This window comes from Anser cygnoides, chromosome 4 (assembly GCF_040182565.1).
Source record: "Anser cygnoides isolate HZ-2024a breed goose chromosome 4, Taihu_goose_T2T_genome, whole genome shotgun sequence".
NCBI lineage: Eukaryota > Metazoa > Chordata > Aves > Anseriformes > Anatidae > Anser > Anser cygnoides.
The window spans coordinates 47,392,271-47,412,054 of NC_089876.1; the positions used below are offsets into that span (position 1 = coordinate 47,392,271).

The following is a 19,784-nucleotide window of genomic DNA, read 5'->3' on the forward strand; positions in this document are numbered from 1 at the left end:
AACATACTGCTTTATTAGTCTCTTCTAAATCTCTGTCTAAACTTGTTTTAGCAGCTTTGTCCACTCCCATTTTGGTGCTTAACTGGAATAACCTCAGAAGCAGTTGATCATTAAAAGACAGCTATGGCCACCTATGGCAAGGCTGTGGTGGGTCTTTGCCGACTTCTCTGGAGAGAAAACTTGACTATTACTAAGACAATCTGGAATAGCCCAACAGAAATACAGTGAAATACAAAGCAGCTTTGTTTCTTCAGGTAATATGAATTTCAAAGCACTTCTGTAACTTGGAAAGGCTAACATTTTGCCTATATTTCAACTTGATGATGAGGATAGTGTATCTACATACCACATGTCTCTGTACATCTGCTTTCATGGACTGAGTAATCTCAAAGTCATCAACTAGAAAACTAGCACTTACTGACAAGAATGGATTAGCAGGACTATGGGTAAAAAGAGGAACAGTAGGCACTAAAAACTACTATAAACCTTTATTAGAAAAAGTTATTTTAAATCTGATGCTCTTAAATACATCTAAGTGATATTATGACTGAAATATTTACATTACAAAATCATTTGAAACAGCTCTTTGATAAAACAATTGCACATACAGCAATTTCATACACAAAAAGTAAACAGTGTCTTTTCATAGCCTTCCATTGGATTTGGCACTGAAAATATTATTTTGATCTCATAAATCAGTAGATATCTGGGGATGCATGACTTATGACTTCCTAGAAACCAAAAGCAACATTCTTTTTGTGGGGTTAATGGAAGGTTATGTGTTTGAGTGCAGGACTGTTGTGCTATTAACTGCTGGTGATGCCAGTACTCTGTATTTGTAATTTTATGGAGGTGTTATTTCTACTTTGTTGAAAACCTTCTTTAAGATATTGATTTCATCACATCTAGGAGGATGCTAGTTCTCAATTACCCTCCTTTTTATCCATATGGTTCTCAAACAAGTCTTCTTTTGGGTCTGTAGCTTACTGCTTTCTGTAGGACAAGAATTGCTTACTCTAAATTAGATATCTAATTGTCCTGAGGAATGTTGGTAACAACTGCTCAAGTACTTGGAGAAAATAAGGGAAGAGGTAACAGTTATTTAGGAATCATCACATTTGCTGAATGTTGTAGAGTAGCATGTAGTGCAAGTAACTTCCTATTTGCGTGTTTTTCCTTGGTTTCTACAGAGGAATAATAACTTGAGTCATCACTTCGTGGCAAAATGATGGTGGGATGGATCTGTTTAGACCAGGCAGATGATTAGGATGTTACAGCAGAGGCATAAGCTATATAGTCCATGGCAATATTAAAATAATCTGCTACCATACTATCTGCTGCCTGGTTGTCCTGCTCTTTGTTTTGTAGGCTAGAGGACCTGACTGTGTAAATCACTTAGGGAAAAATTAACGTGAACAAAGAGGAGGTATAATGTTAGTACATGTAAACTAGAATATTTTAACCCTTTGGCTGTAGTAGTGCAGGAGCAAAATTTTCTAAATCCAGTGTAATTTAGTCCACCTACATTATTAATATAGAGATCACCAGTGTATGTGGAAGAAAATGAGCAGGAACAGATGAAAAGTGCAAAACAGACTGAAGTGCAATGGGCAGGCTAGTATCCAGGAGAGGGTAATATTGGATGGGAGTGAGGAAGAAAGGAATCAAGGCTGTGACCATGCTGAAGCTTCATCCATAACTGCTGGGGTCTGTGGAGATGCTTGGCTGTAACCTGAATGGATGCTGAGTGATGGCCTTGGAAAATGCCTAAGTCCACATAGAAATGAAAGAAAGATACTAGAGGGGTGAAATGGGCAGCCTGGAGAGGCAGTGGGGTTATCACGTCAGCCTCCAGAGGAGTCTGTTGTTAAGACTAGGAGATCAGAGGGAAAGGAAAAAAAAGCCATAAAAGTCTATGTTAAGGGAAAATAGAAAAACTAAAAATCATTTTTGCAGAGTACTGAGGGGACCTATTAGAAGTATCCATAACTATCTTGCAATACAAGTCATTCAGCACCTGGTCTCTTTTGCACAGGGAGGGCAAGATTTAATCAAGTCCTAACTTTTCAATAGTAACTTGGCAACTTTTAGGTTAGATCTGCTGCCTTTAAAAATGGCAGATAACTTGCATCCAGAATTGGCCAGGGAAGTGTCCAAGCCCTTATTTTGTATTTTGAAATGGTTAGAAAGTTCTGGAAGAAGGAAAGACATGTCCTGGTGTAAGTTTTTTAGAAAGGGTAAGTGGCGTAATCTCGTTCTTTATAGAGCTGTCACCTCAAGATTAATTCTGGGCAGAAATGATTTTAAAGCTTGAGGTAGAAATTGCTAATGATGAACTTCAGAACAAGGGTTAATGCTTATTAACATAACTTTACAGAAAATGTGTTCCCTCCAGTTTTTACTTAAATCTTTCAGGGAAACCAAGTGTCTAAGAAAATTACTTGAAACTGTGCAGCATTTTGACCAATTGGGGATTAATAGTAATTCAAAACCAACAACAGAATATATGCACAACAGTCTGTTCTCAAGCAGTCTCCATGCACTGTAGTGCATTATTCACTGTCCTAGATCCATGGCTAGGACAGGGTGAAGGATCATCATGCCGTGGTTCTGGTATGCCACAGAATGCCATTTTGAGGGGTTGGGTAAGTTTTGAAGTCAACTAAAAAAAACACCACAGGAAGAGGCACAGACCCCGTTTCTTTGTCCGAGCTGGGCTTCAGCTGGCTTTTTGGAGAAGGCAGCACTTGCTGGATGTGGGGTGGTGTGGGCTGGAGTAGGGCAAGAGGCACCATGGGATGCTGCTGTTGCAAACCACTGCATGCCAGCCACACAACCAGTAATGAGTAATGGTCTCAAAGCACATTGTTTTCTCACGAACAGTTACAGAAAACATTCTTTTGAACATCTTCTGAATATTGCTTTGCAAACTGTAGGAAGCCTTAGCGTAGCAACTTAGTTCCGTTGGGAAGAAACTGCTAACAAAGCTGCTCCTGGAAAATATCCACTTCTATTTTTTTTTTACTTGTCTTAATTTGTCTTCCCCTTTTTCCCCTGTGGTTGTATTATTGTAAATCAGTGTTCTAGAGAGTGATTTTACTGTCAGGAACTTGTGAAAATGTTTGAAAAAAATGTTTTACATTTATCTCTTACAACATTTTTTCAAAGTTAAAAATCATCCAAGCAAGGAAAATTAATTTAGCATCACCCGTATTAAATCCAGTATTTGCAATAAATTGTCTTTGAACAATGAGGAAATATTTACTCTTTGAGGAAATTACTAGTCAATTCATATTCAGTGATGAATACATTCAGGAAAATGGTTAGCTGTAAACACTTTTTTCTGTTTGACACATTCTCAGTTATTCACAAAGTTGACCCCTCCTCTGTATTTGTCAGATGTTAGTGAGCATTAATTGTCATCCTAGGGCTCTGGGGGTACCGTTCACTTGCTCTCTTTAACCAAGCTAGGCATGAACATATATTAGTGAAATATTTGCAAATAAAAGAAAACTGAGCATAATGAAGAGCTATTGACCAGGAAGTTTTACATTCAAATAGAATATGAGGACAGGTAGGATGTGATATGGAAGGATCTACGGTGTCGTAAGATGCAAGCTTTCAATACAGTGGAGGGGAAGCTTTGCACACACAAGTATCCAGTTTCGTGTGTTGCACATTTAAACCATATCAGTAAGACTCGCCACCTAAAATCAATGGGAGTAATACAATATTTGTGCTCTCAACTTGAGGTATCTCAGGAGTCTGACTTTCCAGTGTCACTAAAGGAGAGCAGGCATGTTGAGAAGCCAATGTCTTTCAGATATTCCAAGCTCGGTCTTCAAAACCTGAAGCTGTAATCTTCTTGCAGCTGAAGTCCTTGACCAAGTGGTTAGGAATAATGCATGCTTATCTACCAGACATGTTTGGTACGAGCACTGAATTGTTCAATCTCCCAGCCCATTTTGATGAGGAGAAACATCTTCAAGCTGAGCGTGCCTGAAGCAGGTTGATGTTGGTGAGCAGTGCTGCGCAGGAAGAAGTGCTGGGTGGTGAGATCTAGCACAGTGCTGAGCTGTGGAGTGGGTTAACTCAAAGGCAGTATTGAAATAATATTTTTGATTTCTATGGCATCTTTAATTTGAAAAAGAAAATGCTTGCTAGGGGGATTGTACCCTTGCTGGGCTGCAGGCTGCCTCCTGGCAAATCCTTTGGGACAGCTTCAGCTGCTGCCTGTCCTCACAGCTGTCTGCTAGTCCTAGTCTTTTACTGCCCTAAGCAGAAGTCCTGTGCAAATCAGTGCACCATTACCAAAAAACAAATTGAAAAGTAAACATGACATCGAAATGAGCTCAACAGTCTGATTTGAACACACTAAACCAGTGCAATCCAGAATTATGGGTGCTGTTTAAATCAAAAAGAATGAACAAACAGCCCACCAAATTTAGCGCATACATGCTCTTAGGTGCTGCACTATGCAGAAAAGGAGAGCTACGCAGAAACATGGACAGCTCTTTTTTGGGGTGGGGAAAATGTTTCTCTTGACTGGTGATGAATGTCACTTACAGAAGGAATTTAAGTCAACCTCCTAGTCCTACTATAGCGCTTTTCTCTTTATTTTTTTCCTCTTGATGCTTCTTTTCTGAAGATTGTAAGTAGCAGGGCACAACAAAAGCATTTGCTCCTCCAGCCTTTTGAGATGAATCATGTTTAAATCCAGTTCATCCGGGATCTGGGGTCTGTCAGCTCGTGTGCTGCTTCCCTTTAAGCAGTTCTCTGCTGCTGTGACTTCATGATTCACCATCACTGGGTGTACATGGAAGAGAAAAAAACACTGGTGTCACGCTGCTTGTTCGCTTGTGTCTCAGCAGAAAAAATACGCAATAGTGTCTGTTCAGCCCACGAGAAGGTGTTAACAGAAAACGCATGTCGGCCGTGCAGCACACCAGATGAGCCCATCTGTGGTGCTACAGCCTGTGAGCAAGGGATGATCCCACTTTTCTGTTGGCTGGAGGCTATCCAGCACGAGCGTTCTCCTGCTCCCAGACAAGGACTGAGGAATAAAATCCCCTCTTCACACACTTGAGGATAACGTTTTACGTGGTTTTCTTATATATATTAAACCTAGACTCGTAATATATTAATTTTCTTTTTGCCCCTCTGATTTCTGCCTAGATAGCTTGCTCCTTAGCACTTTCTTAATGTTTAGTTCACACAGACATGAAAAATGCAACTTCTGTTATCAGCTGGATAGATTTCCATCAGCACTAACAGCAGGGTTGAAAACCACTGCTGAAGTTTAAAGGGACACAATCTTAATATTTTTCACGGCTTTTTATTATTTTCCTAAGCTGAGGTGCAGGCTGGGCAGAGAGGATTTCTTTCCATAATAACAATTTGTTCCCCACGCAGACCATCACTCTATAGGGAAGAGCCACCCTTTTTCCAGACAGAAAAAGCAGGAGGGCACCCAGTGGGTGCGGTGAGGCAGGGGGTGCTTTGCTCCGTCCGTCTCAGCACCCTACAGAGGCAGGTGTTGTGCCTCTCTTTGCTGGGGGAGAAAAAGTTCCCCAGAGAAGAGATTTGTTCTCTGCCCTCCCCTTCACCTCACCTGCTGCCCTGCTCCTGCGTGCACAGGAATCCTGGTTGGGATTTCAGCACTAGGTTTCACATGCAAGACATTGATATATATTTATAAAAGATTATATACACGCAAAACATATCTGTATACATGGATGTGTTTTACTTAGTGAGCTTATGTTCAGGGTAGATGAGCACCATCTCCGAGGGAGCTAGGGCTGTCATGCCTTGCCCCTGGTGCAACACTCCACAGCCTTGATGCCTGTAAGAGTTTTAGCCAGAATAATAGCTTTCTTTTCTTTTGCTTCATGCTTTTTCACTTTTCTTTCTCAAAATTGGTGCAGAAACATCTGTTTATCTGCATGTATTTCTCTTCGATACTCAGCAAAGAGTTTGGTTGGGGAAAAAGTCCTCTTTGGTCTGACAAGGTTTGATCACAGAAATGAACAGGCACCAATTTGTTCATTTGTTTGTTTGCCAGAAAATGGCACCATTTCAAATATATTTTCACTTTGAAATGAAGCACATTCCAACATTTTGTGTAAAGTGAACTTTGAAAAAGTAGTTTTAAGATAAAGCATTAAGTTATCAATATTTCAGCACCATATTGTTCTTTTCTTAAAACCTTTTTAAAATTTTATATTAAAAAGTCACTTACTCTGCGAAGTAGTTTTGGAAAAACTTTCCTTCTGAAAATGCCATTATTGCAACAGTTTGCCTCGGATGTTTTCAAAATGCTATCTTAAAATGCTATCTTATCTAAGCCAGTTCATAGCTGAAAGCATTTAAGTCTTAATTGAACCCCCCAGCAACTTGCATGAGGAAGGAAAATAACACTCAGCCAATTGTGTTCAGTGAGGCACTGAGATGTTTCCCATACCGAACTCTCAGAAATAAAATCTTAACTCTTTTTTTAACATAATTTGAGAACAAGTTTGCCTAAACTAAGCGGTCTTCCAGTAATAACCTTGCCTTTTGTATTCAGATAATGTCCTTTGTCGGAGCAGTTCTGAATGTTGGCAAGAGAAATCTCATCTTCCTACATGGGCTTGTTTGCCTTCCTACCCTTCAGAGGCATCACAGCTGGTCCTAGTACACCAGATATAAGAAAATAAGCTTTACTGACATGCGTACCTTCACTCTGACTGAAACACCCTTATCAAACAGGGCTGCCATTTGGAATCACGGCTTACGCCTGGCTGCAGTGCTTCAAAGTGGCGATATCTCCATCTTACAGGTGGGGCACCCGTGGGAGCATGTAGCCCAAAGGCACCCGTAGCCGGTCAGGAGCCAAGTCCCCGCCACTCGATGGGGTGAATGGCAGTACAGCACAGAAGCACTTTAACCAGGACCGTATTTAAAACGCCTGCTAAAGTTGGTAGGCTATGGTGTTTTTTCTCCAAATGACTGTTTATGTTCTGGAAAGGAACTTGGCTGAGGATGTCATTGTGCCCCAAAAGCCTCTTACACCCCAGCTGTTTGGAAGCTGGCAAGCTGTTGGGATGGCTGCTCTGCATCCCTCCTGGCCCCTGAGCTGGCTGCAGGACAGCGCTGGGAAAATCTTTCGGGAAGCTGCTCTGGGAGCTGGTGTAAACACTTCAGGAAGCTGTGATTAAAGTCTGACCGGTGAGGAAAACTCAGTCTGTGCAGTGCGGTCATCTGTCTCACACTGGTTTGCCACTGCAGGGTTAGTTAGGGGTGCGATTTACGGGCAGCAACTGGTTTGAAATTTAAGGAGTGTCAAAACGTTTGAGTTGGAATCAGTCCTCATACAAGAAAACTTTAAAACCTAAACAGGCCCCACAATCAGTCTTTTATAATTATGTATATAAAAAATGAGATTATTTTGGAATGACTCACTTTGACCATATTTCTTCAAATAACATAATGAATTAAAAGTACCTCGGGTTGGCCATCGATTCTTTTTCTTCTTCTCTCACAGTAGGCAAACATTCACAATCAGCTGAAACAGGATAAGAAACAAGATGATAGTTGCTCTTGGCAGTTACTCTGTTTTATTTCAGAATTGCATCAACTTTTTTTTGTGCAGCCACTCTAGTACATAAACCTGCTCTTCTGCATCATTTTATCTATAAAATCTGCATGTTCCAAGCAGTGTAAATATTACATGTTTTAAGTCCTCCTTCCCTTTGATAGGTGTTGTGGTAACTTCTCTGTTAGATATGTTTCAGTTGTTTGTGTACACATACACAAGCACACTACCTTTGAGGACTGTTTCCCACGAGCTACCTTGGGAGGACAATTTGTTAGCCCTCCACAGCTTACAGCTGCACCTATGTTTCATTGTCCAGTAGGGAATTTGGGGGTGGGGTTTAGGAAACATTACTGAAAAAAGCATAATGCAAAATGTTTGCTCTCTTCTGTCCACAGAAATTAAAAATTCAGTGTTTCTCTATATGTTGTACTTAATGCTTTAATTTCATGACTGCCTCTTAGAACTTGTTTTCTGCTGGAGATTATAGACCGAGAAGGTCAAAACCCCGTCATCTGGAGAGTTTTGCTAATGGGAAGAGATGCTCCAAAGGGTTTTATGTCCTAAAAACCAAAACATCTCTAGGAGGTCAGACAGATGGGCTGTTTGGATGGAAGGCGAGGGACCAGGAATTTAAAAACAAGGTTTCAGCATTTCCTAGCCAGTGAGAAGCTGTTAGCACGGCTTGTTACATATCAGTTCGTGATCAGGTCCCAGTTAATTCACCCCTTACAGAAGACCTGCGCTTTGGGAGGAGAACCACCTTGAAAGAGGATGCAGATTAGGGATTTTCAGCTGGGAGAAAATTAGGGAAAAATATAAGATGCTTGAAAAAGAAGTAGCTAAGAGGGAGCTGAAGATGCTTCTGGTGGTAGGCACAGCGGGTACTGATTGCTGGCAGACTCACTGGGGAGGACGTAGTCAGGGAGCAGCAGCAAAGAGCAGCTTGTGCTTCGTGCAGCAGAGATGGCAAGCGAGGGAAAGGAAACAACAAGGGGAGGGGGGCAGTGATAAGATCTTGGCAGTGATTTTACGTAAACAGTGGTCTGAGCTACGAGTAAATACTTGTTTCTTCTGCAACAGCACGAGGTGGACCACAGAACTGTAGAAAGTCTGAAGACTGAAAGGACTGGATTCTTCAAAGAAACTAGTATCTAGCATTAAAATGTGCATTTAAAAATATAAATTCTGTTCAGAGCTATACTTGTTTTTAACAAGTGTCTACTGGAAACTCAAAACATTTATGATATTCCCTCATATGTTAAAAATAAGCTCCCACACAAACTAAAATACTCCTCTGAACAATCCTACCCCTGACATTTGTGCTATTTCTGTAGTAAAGAGGAAAGAACACAACTAAAAATGTTTTAGGAAAATCAGTGACACAAATACAAAATGCCTTACATTGGTTTTCTACGCGTGGGATCTACGTCAGCTAGAAAGAGAGGGATGATGGAGTAGAGGGGTTACCGTGTACCATTTTTGTTCATGCTGTTCATCCACTTATCAAGCTCTTCCATTTCTATCTCCATAACAGAGGGGGTGTCTTCTTCAAAAATAGGACTTGAGAAAAAGACATTACACAAAAGGCTTAAATCAGAAAACATATAAGGCAGTAGTTGTGCATGACTCCCTCATAATTCCAGGCATTTATGGCCGCTCTGGAAAGCTGCCCCAGACTAGCCACTTAAAAAGGAATGGTCATAGCCATCCTAACTCTGCATGTATTTAATATACATGTATTTAAATATCTCCATTTAGTCTTCTCTTTACCAATCATTCCTGTAATCACATGGTAGAAAAATTGTTTTTAGCACCCCCCCCCAAAAAAAAAAACAATTTAATATCGTTATGTTGATTGGCAAGATGGAGCTCAATAAAAGTTATCACGGGGGGGAGAGCTGCGCAGATCTCAGCAGGTTCTTGCAGCAGCCAGAGGATTACTTCCAGGGCAGCTGCCTCACATAGGGCAACCTTGAAAGATGAGGAGGTTGGACACGAAGCTTATTGTGAACAGCAACAGCCTGCGGTGAGCCCGGGGACCGACCTCTGCTCGTGGCATGGCCATATCTCGTGGTGGCTGGCGGGGCCAGGGGCAGATGCTGCTTGGGTCCCCGTGGGGCAGCTCTCGCCCGCCCCATCCCGCTGCCTCTCCTTTGCCTGTTGCCTGAAAGATACACCCCGAAGTTGCACGTTAGCCACCTCTAGAGGGTGTTCACTGCAATGATTAATGGCAAATTTAGCGGTGTTTGGTGCATGAAACCAGACAGCGGAGGGGGCAAAATCAGCAAGCCTATTAGAGTAAGAGAATATATATTTTTTTAAAAGAGTGATATTCATAAACTTTACCTTTTTACGTTTTCACTTCCCAGCTCATCTGGAAAAGAAAACAAAAGTTGCTGTTCATAGTTATGCTGTTTGTATATACACTGTCTATATTATAGGCAAATCCTTCAATAGGGTCACTTAAAAGAGGTTCTGTTTTCAAAGGGCGTAATCGTCCACTTTTAGACGAAAGGCAGCACATCCCGCCCTGCTTGCCTGCCATTTCCAGAGCAGCCTGTTACGTTTAATCCTCGGCACACTAAATGATGCTCACCATGAGCTCAGCCTGGGGGGAGCCGAGTAGATGTCAGTGCCACGGTGGGCAGGAACGCACGGACAGCCAGTTCCCTGGCGGGGCAGACATAATGAGGAAAGTGGCATCCCGAGAAGGGGCCTCGACTGTTACAAAATCATTTACTGGAAGCAGGGGAGGTTTGCTGCAGCCTGCACAAGGTCAGTCCACCTCTGCCTGGGGCTCTCCTCATGGAGAGGAGAAGGGGAGAGGCTGGCGTGGCAGCTTAAGTGCCAGTTAAGCAAATGAAGCTGAGCTAGCCCGATGCCAAAAGGGGTACAAAGCTAGCTACAACCCCAAGACAAAATGAAGATAGGAAAAAAAAAAGAAAGAAGAAAAAAAAAAGCAAACAAAAAAGCAGTGTAACAGCTATTATTCAGACAAGCAACTTCCCCTCCAGGGTTTCTTGAAGTGACTGAAAAGCCTCGGCCCTCAAAAAGTCTTGTTCTATCGCAGCTCCCAGCAGCCTCACCCTGTAGGCAGTACAGGCAGGAGGAGCACTAAATTTACCTTGCATGGGGACCAAGCACAGGGACAGCGTGGCACAGCCACATCCCTTCTCTGTACGGGAACTGCGAGGAGCCAGAGCAGCAGCACCAACTCTTGCTGAGGGACTGCTGCGTGAGTCTCCTTTGCTCCTTTTCTGCTTAGGAGACATGGAGCTAAAACCAGAGATGAGCACCCTAAATGGGGCATCCCAGTCCTTGAAACAGCATTTTGTGAATGATGTTGAGCATGTGCTAAAGATATCCTCCTGATGCATGAGAAGAGAAATTTACCTTGCTTAGACTTTTTCCTTTTATGGACTACTATAAAAGCTATAACCAGCAAAATCAGCAGGGCCAGCAGCACAGCGGGGACAGCGTACACCAAGACAGATGGCTCCTCCGTCTCTAGGCTCTCATTATCGCTCTTGTCATGCAGTTCAGTGCTTGGAACACTTTCCGCTTCAGAGCTGCCTTCAGTAGGCCTTGTAGAGACCAGTACTGGCTGGGTGCTGCCCACGGTTGTAGAGGATGCAGGAGTGACAGCAGGAGAAGGTATCACTGTGGCGGTGGGTAATGCTGGTGATCCGTAGCCAGAACCATCCTCGCCGTTTTCAGAGCCTGCCAAACATAGGAGGACAGCTTAACATTGTGTGGGTTTTACTGGTGTTATCAGAGAGTCAAAGCATGCAGATTTAGTATTCATTTTTCATTTGATGTCTTAAAAAAAGACAATCAGCAAATGCACATGCACACACGTGTGAAGTCTGGGCCGCCAGATGCCAAATTAGATGTGGAGTTTGTCACGAAACCTTACTGTGACAGGACTCTTCAGCTGGCTTGCACGGGGACACATCAGCCCCTGTGGTCTGCCTGCCTGCAGCTGCCGTGTTTGCCGTGCAGGTTGACATCAGCTCTCACGCTCTCCTAAAAGCCTTCTGCTGCCCTGCTGAGCACGCTGTCCCTCTCCATGCTCAGCCTGTGCCTGAGGAGACCCTGCTCCCAGGCTCACCAGCCCCTCCAGCTCACTTGCCTTACCCTTTTGAGCCCTTCTCTGATTCTTTAACTCTGTTTGGCTGCACAGCAAGGAGGAACGGGTCTAAAAGGAAGCACGAAGCCTGCAGGCGCTGCTGACTTTCACTTCTGCATTGGCTGGAGGAGGTAGCAGCACAGGGACGGTACCAGCTGCACACGGAGTTCACAGTGGTAAAGACACAATGCTGCTTCTTTTTCATAAATGTGAAGGTTGCAGGTTTTGAATCTGGATCCGGGTTTTGATTTCATTTAGCGTATATTTTGCAAGGCAGTTGGCTAAAATTGGCTATATTGGTGATACTGAAACAAGACTTTTTGATGCCAATTAAAAATCCGTGTTGACGGCCGTGGGATTTAAAGCTTAATGGCAGCACAGCAAATTGCGGCCTGTGCTGTATTCCATGCTATTGCCAAAAATCCTGTGGTAGCCAGGGGCGTGGGAATCAGTCCCTCAATAAATTACACCTACAGGTTTCCAAATGCAAATTAACTGCTTGAAGTTAACTGGTGACTTTTTGTGTCACCTGCCCTTTCAGACAGGATGCCGCCGTGGTGCAGCATTTGCGCCGTAACACAGGACAGGACTGCATGGCTTCTGCAGTTACATGATTCTCCCTGCTCTTGTCAGGCGCTGGGCAGCCGCGGTTTCCACTCGAGTTAGCAAGAGCTTCAGGTTTTCAGCACCTCAGCACTGGCATTTCAAATCTCACAGGACTGGATCTGAAAGTACTTAGCATTTTAAATGCTTTAGTAAACACATTAATCTTCATAATGGCCCTGAGAGATGAGCAGTTATCATCTCCATTTTACAAATGAGAAATCAGAAGGACAGGAATCTGTCCTTCCCAGGGACACCGAGCAGGAGAGGAAAACTGGGGTGAGAGCGCTATCTCTTGCTTAACCCACTCTGCAGCACCTCCTCGCCACCCAGGTCTGTCTCAGAAAGGAGATGAGCATCTCACAAGACACGAACCCCGATTTCAAATGAATACAATGCTTTGAGTGTGACAGCAGTGATTTATCTGGATCTTTGTGCCACGCTTATCACACAGGCACCTGATTGTTTCACCCTCTCCTGAAAGCTAGGAAAGAATGTTAATGCTTCATAAATAATTTTAATACTCAATAAATAATGCCTAATACTTTAATAAAATATTTGATACTACAAAGGTCGCCAGCCTCTTCCACTGCAATAAGACAACAAAAATGTTAGCTCTTCAATGGCAAAATGCTTCATGTCAGTAATCTGTGTCACTTTCTTCCCTGCTTAGTATTTCAGTGCCTTTGCAGGCAGTGACCCCTTACGTGTGTGCTCCTCGACCTGCTCGCGTGAGCTGCTGGCTCTCATTAATCCCAGCAAAGAGGATGAGAGGGAAAGCACCTCCCCATTATTATTTTTTGGCCATATATATTTGCACCGCAGTACCACAGGACCATTCCTGTGACCTTGCTTCCTCTTTCTCCTCTAGCCATCCTCCTTGAAACCCATCAGCTGCCTTATTTGATATGTTTGCAATGACAAGCCCAGTGCTAAAAATAGTGCAAAGGGTGTGGGGGAAATAGTTTATTTTCCATTTACTATTAGAGATAAAGTGGATTTTCCAAATGTCTGAAGCATGACGTGACTCTAAAGCAAAAGCAAGTGGTCACATCTCATTAAATGCAGTACTAGGCTTTCAGCTACAGTGCACGTTGTGTTTGATTTCCAAGAGAGACATTTCCAATGTCTCTGTTACTTTTTATTTGACTATTTTTGAGCTGTAAAGCAGATTTCAAATCTGTTATCTCTGTGTGAAATAGAACTATCTTTTCTAGTCTCCAGACAAAGAAAGTGTCAAATCACAAGGAGTGACCTTGTTGCCATGTAATTTTGTTCGCTTTACATAATTCCAGGGCCAAAACACCATCTCTTCTTTGGGCAGTATTTCCTCTTACTAAGGCCTTTTCTTTGAGAGATTTGAATGTGTCTTTCAGCAGCCGGGCAGACAATTGCACAAGATTCTTGCAAAGATATTGCTCCAATTTCCCGTGTTTCACCTGCTGCCTTGGCACATCCCCATGAGGTGAATGAAAGCTGGATGTTGCAAGGTTTAGAGCACGGTCAGAGAGTGCCTGAAAGCTGGAGGGTTTGTGGGATGTTATTCAAGCACTTTCTTCATGCTCGGAGAGACACAGATCTGATCTCTGTGTAGATACCTCCTCGACTTTGCAGAGCACTTCTTACTGGGCTCAGCCTTGTGCTTTTAGCCATGTTCTGACACCCCCACCCAGCGCCTTCCGCACGCCGTCTTGAGGGAAGCTGATGAGGGCACACCACAGCTTTGTCCCAGCCTGCATCACCACTTTTTGCTCATTTAAGAAGAGAAGGGAGAGGGGGGGGGCCCATCCTGACAGGGAGCTGGCCACCGCATTAGCACCAGGCTGGAGCAAGGAGCTAAGGTGTTCCCACCACCAAGAGGATCTGGGCACCAGGGGGCCCAAATGCTTGAGCAAGCATCAGCAGTAGCTCAAAAAAGGTTCCACTACAGTTGGTATGAGGTATTATTCATTATATGAATGACAAACGGGCTATGTCACTCTATGCAGATACCGTGGTATGAGGCATTATTCAGAATTTTCTCCTTAAAAAATACATTTGAGTGACTGATGAGTTTTGGAGGTGCCTCTAAGCCTGCCTTTCAAGGGAGGCAAAGGGAGCTGAACATCCTGAGCGGTTTTGCACGCCAGGATCAGCAGCTGTGCAGCAAACAAACAAACAAGCAGCATTTCTGCTGTTGCTGCCTTTCTTCCCCTGAGGTTTGCGTTGCGGCACTCAGAGGTGGTGATAGGAGCTGCTGGATGCAGTAAGCAGGCAAACAGGTTTCTGGCTTCGGCTGGATGGGAGGCAAAGAAAAATCGCACGCAGTCAGCACGCCAGGTTCTGCTGGCAAGTCCCTGGTCTCCCTTCTGGGCTCGCATTGAACTCAGACTGAGGCTCCGAAGGGAGTTTTTCAGCTTGCACAACAGCTCCTACGTGCAGAGGAAAGCGGGATGGGAAAAGCCAGATCTGAGTCAATGGAACAGACAAGCTTATTAATTTGGGATTTTTTTGTTTCTCCGGACTTTCCTGTAAGTCTCAAAAAGGCACCGAGCAGAAGACTCGGGAGAAGGCGACAAAAGAAGCAAAGCCTACAAGGCCCCGCAGAGCAGGCCGACGTTCCTCCTCCGTGCCCTGCCCTGCACCACGTGCGCTCCTACGGCTCCTCTCCGCCCGCGGGCTCACCTCGGCGGCTGCCTGGCGCACCCGTGCCGCCTCTCGCCCCGCGAGTGGCGCCCATGGCGGAGGTGCCGTGCCCGCCGCGGTCGGCCGGGGCCTGCCCGGGCCGCGTGCTGCAGCAGGCCGCACGCCAGCGCTGCTCCGAGCCCCGCGGGCTGGCTGCCGGGCCCACGCGCCGCTCTGACGGGCTGAGCGAGCGTCTCGGGGCGGCTAATCTGCAGAGAGGATCCTGTTAAAGAGGGGTGCTTAGAGAGTGCTGTCTAGGTATTACCCGGAGCGGGGAGAGAGGGTTTTAGGTTCACTTCTTGGCAAAGGAAATGGCTTTCTCCTTGCTGCGCGCCCATTCCGCCTAAGTGCTCTTTAAACAGCACATTTGGTCCTGCATTTAGAGCCAGACCGTGGGCCGCAGCCTCATCCATCACCCCAAGAGCTAAACGTTTTCAAGACCGAATCATGCTTCTAGTTACAGCTGTTTGAACCTGTGCCCTTCCAGCTTCGCATCCATGGCACCGGTGCAACTCCACCGCGTCCAGAAACTCATGGTGCAAACCTCTCAGCGCTCCCTGCTCTCAGTGGGACCCCAAACTTAGAAGTTCAGCAGCTCTGAAGGCTCGGCTGCAGTCATAGAAGTCTCTCGAGGGACAACAGGTAGGAGTCACTGACTGAAATTTAGCATAAAATCTTGCTGACGTAAAAGGGACATTTCCTGAAATGCCCCCTAAGCACTTGAAGAAACGCAGTAGAAGTTAGTGTGTCTGGATGGAAAGGAGGAATAGTAGTAAATAAAAACAAAGAATTGATTCGTTTGACAGAAAGGGTTCCCATCTGCTTTTAGGGGGCTGCACTTTGGAGAGAGAATATATAGCAAATCTTCCTTTCTTCTTGTCTTGCTCTGTGTTACAAGCTATAGGAAGGGCCTTAAATTTACTTCTAGGCTCGGCACGCACCAATGCAGGTGTTGTGCAAACCCTTAAGTCCCTTCCACCCAGAGCCAGTGCTGGGACCTCAGGCACGCTCACAGAGCTGCCGCCCCAGAGTAATTGCAGTGTAGCTGGAACAAAACCGTCTGTTCATCATAATCCAAACGGCGAGGCGAGGATTTTACAAGGCTCCAGTATGGTATGGGAACATGGTTTATAAAGGCTTCCATCTGCCTTTAGATGTGCTGCTAGATCTAATCTTACTCCCATCACCTACTTTTTTCAAAGCTCTTTCTAGACAGCAGAGGTGAGACCGTGGGGATCCTGGAGCTTCTGCCCCCTTCTCCAGCACGCTGCTCTGAGGGAGGCAACAATGTCTGGGACTGCAGGAAAAAAGAAGAAAGCTCCCCTAAAGCTCCTGCCCTGTTGATCTGTAAGCAAAAAGCAGTCAGCAGGAAGGATGCACCTGGGAGGCCAGCCACAGCAAAGGTGCTCCTGACCCACCTGCAGCATATAGGAATCTCGGTAGAAAGTTTAACCCCTCCAGTTCAGTTTCCCCAGAAGACCAAGTGAAAAACTGCCCTCAACATCAGCCTCAGTTATGTTCTGGGGCTGCCTGCACACCTCTGTGGGGGGAGAATAGGGATCTGCCCTCTTCTCCATCACCTTTCCCCAGCAGCTCAGGGCTCGCTCAGGGCAGCTGGGGCTGACACCGGCCAGGCTCTTGCCCAGCTGCCTGGCACTTTGTGCAGGAAATGGCAGCCCTCTGAGGGCTGGGGGCTCGGGCAGACCCCAGCACATGGAGGTGATGGAAGTGCAAGCGACCTCGATGCATTGTGCAAGCAATTGCTGGCAGCTCCCTGGCACCTCATCACACCACATGGCTGGGGTCTTGCCCCTCTGCTTCTCTGGGACCTCTGTTTTGCTCCGTTCACGACAGGATTTTTCTTCTCCCAGTCACTTTGATCAGGAGGCACGTGCAAAGCTTGGAGCGCATTTTCCTAGCACGTCCGTAGCACAGCAGGGCTGCATTAATGCAGGCAAGACCAAACCATTTTGTAACAACTTGCTTAACTCATTCTTACAGCTAAGCACGATTGCTAACCGCGATAAGCTCTGCAGCGTGCCTGGAGCCTGCAGCCCGGTTTTACAGCCTGGAATAGTGCTGGTTTTCAGGAAAAAAAACAACAACAACAACAGCACAATGCCACCACCTATTTCCCCAGTGCCTTTTAAAGTTTTCATAGAAGCTCAGTGGTAGCAGCGAGCAGCAGTGCCTCTCCCTGCTGTGCGGAGGGCTCTCCCTTCCCTCCCGGCAGCCGCGACGTGCTTCTGTCCGTACTGAGGCACTTGGGCAGGGATTTGCATGACGCCGGGGGGCACGTCAGCCCCTCCAAGGGAGGGTTTTCCCCAACCAGCTGCCTGCATCAGGCAGTCCCGGTGCGACGAACGGCGAGCGGCACAACCCACCCTCTGCAGGGGGCTGCAGCAAGTGCCTCCAGCACTCGGTCGTGAGCAGCTGTCCCACCTCGTGGTCCTTCCCTTCAAAACGCCTAGATCCCTGGTGCCGAAGGCTTGGCAAGGCAGACTTCCAAATATCTGTCTCCAGAAATGTGTTTTCTTTCATTGAGCAGGTTTCGGGTCATCAGCACCGCGGAAATCAGCAGCTGGCTTTTGGGTGGAGGGCAAGCTCGGTCTTGAGCTTTGCTATGACATAGCGTATGGCTGATAGGGTGGGTGTGGGGTTAAGAAGGTACAAGAAACGATTAAAATTAGACCCAAAACACCTGGTGAGCCAGAATAGAGACACCAGTTCCCCACACGCTTCAATGTAAGATCCAATCGCCACGGTGCAGGCTTACATCCGAGGAGAAGAGAAGAGAAAAGGGCAAGCCGCGGCTGGGAAGAAGCGCAGCCACAAGCAGCAGCGAGCGAGTTCCCGCAGGTCCCCTCTCCCCACGGCCAGCTGTGGGTGTCACCCCCGGGCCAGCCCTGCCAGCAGCGTGCCCAGGGCCCCCCACGGCAGTGAGGTTCGCTCAGCCACTCACCGTTGCCCTCCCGGGCGAGGAGCAGGGCGCTCAGCAGCGGGACCCAGCCGGGTGCCTGCATGCTGCCTCAGCCTCCGCGGCTCTCTCTGGGCTTCGGCAGAGCATTTACATTTCCTGTTTCCTGCCCCCGGTGCCTCTGAGTTGTATTTCTCCGGGAGATGGGCTCCGTTTGATTGTTTTTAGGAAGTGATGTAATGCCGTCCGGGCCTGTCAAGCAGGCAGGGATTGCAAAAGAGAGAGGAGGTTGCTCTTCAAGCACTGCTCCAGCACCTGTGGGCTTCCCGCCCTCCTCTCCGCTCCTGGCTGCTGTGCACCACCTAATTGCCAAAAACATTTCCAGTAATAAGCTGAGGAAGAGGAGATGCGTGCTGCCTGTGTAAGCAGCTTCATGGTGTCTCCCCTAGACATCAATCTGTGTCAAAACCCAGATTCTGGGGAATTACTGGAAGCTGGCAATGGCGAATCTTTCTCTTCAGGCTGGGGGAAGCTGCCAAAGTGACTAACTGCTGCTCTGCTTGTGCAGCTAATAATTTTTCTTATCACATTGATATTTCCATAGGTCATCAGGTAGTTTCTTAGCTAGAGTACTGAAGAAATAGGTCAGAAATTCATTTAATGACCAGCTTGTTAATAGATTTAAAATGCTCGAATGACTGAGCTAGCTAAATTGGAACCGGTTGCTTAGTATTGGCAATGTACATTTACCCACTGCTTAAAACAGTGGGGAAAAAAGCAAAGTCACTACACTGCACCTACAAGAGGACAAAGAGGAGCTTTGGCAGCAGTGAGTGGGTGATTAACTATTTTGGGGAGGCACTCTTTAGTATGGTGCCATAGCCGTAGATGAACACTCTTACCAGACAGATGCATTAGAGGTAAGGCTCGTACATGTGTTTAAGATTTTCCCATTGAAAGGTTACACAAGTTCCAAGTATTAGTAACAGTGTGTAATTGATAGAGCTGCTTTCAATTATTATTCATCCACATTGCAGCAGTGCCTAGCATTCCCAGTCCGGGGCCAGATCTTCTTCACACCCAAAGTATCAGCAGCCAAAACCTGGTCCTGAAGAGCTGACAATATAATTTACCAGGGTAGGCACTGCTTGGTCGGCTTAAACGTGGTGCGGATACTGCAACACTGGGATAAGTGGGAGCATCTGGTTGGATATGATGGGTTTTGCAGAGCGATTCCTGCCACACTTTCAGCACTGCACTCACTGTTGCTGCTTCTACAGTGCCAGGAGAAGCACTTCTTTCTGTTTTAATGAGTACAGGATCAGCTCCCAGCACTATTGCTGTTGTCCAGCCTAAGTTTTTCTTTAGCCCTGATTAGCAGTAGGTGAAGTCATAGTTTTTAACAGGATTTTTATCTATGTCATTGATTTAATGTATAAAGGAAGTTATCCTCTCTCCCATTTCTTCCCCATCTCTCCAAGTTTGCCACTCTCAGTCTTTCTAATGCCATATGAACTGCAAACATTTTCTCTCTGTTTACCATACTCGGCGTATTTGGCTATTTTGCTCCCATTCTGTAGAATTAGCCCAACTCACTCAACCCTTCCCTTTCAAAAACATAAGATAGAGTGGAAGTAAAAAGAGGAAAATTTTTTTTTGCTGCCGTTTTACCTCGTATTTTTAATGCACAAGACAACATCCTTTCTTCTTTTCCCTTCCAGTCTTTCAACATTGGATGTAGCGTTTCCCACTTGTGTCCCCATTAGCTATTTTTGACATATGTTCAGCTAATAACTCATCGTTACCCCTCGAGAACAAGATAACCACCCAGTGGTGTGTATCCAATTAATGATTTCTGAGGCAAATTGAAGTTCAGGAAAGGTGACTTGGTGCTA

The 19,784-nt window shown here is 45.6% G+C and overlaps 1 protein-coding gene across 4 annotated transcripts; it reads right to left on the reverse strand.

Annotated features, from left to right (window-relative positions):
• Positions 1 to 454: 454 nt before the first annotated feature.
• Positions 455 to 18,371, reverse strand: TMEM154 (transmembrane protein 154). Of its 4 annotated transcripts, none has more exons than XR_010831132.1 (7): positions 17,935 to 18,371; positions 10,970 to 11,296; positions 9,923 to 9,950; positions 9,621 to 9,740; positions 9,044 to 9,136; positions 7,483 to 7,543; positions 455 to 4,806 (listed from the first exon to the last, which is right to left on the reverse strand). XR_010831132.1 is itself a non-coding variant. In XM_013175126.3 (7 exons), the coding sequence occupies exons 1-7, from the start codon at positions 17,993 to 17,995 to the stop codon at positions 4,791 to 4,793; spliced, it is 699 nt and encodes a 232-aa protein (XP_013030580.2). In that variant the 5' UTR covers positions 17,996 to 18,359; the 3' UTR covers positions 456 to 4,790. The 4 variants fall into 4 exon arrangements, 2 of the variants coding, with proteins under 2 accessions (XP_013030580.2, XP_013030581.2); XR_001204727.3 differs by having other exon boundaries at positions 8,978 to 9,136; positions 17,935 to 18,369; XM_013175126.3 differs by having other exon boundaries at positions 456 to 4,806; positions 9,051 to 9,136; positions 17,935 to 18,359.
• Positions 18,372 to 19,784: the final 1,413 nt, after the last annotated feature.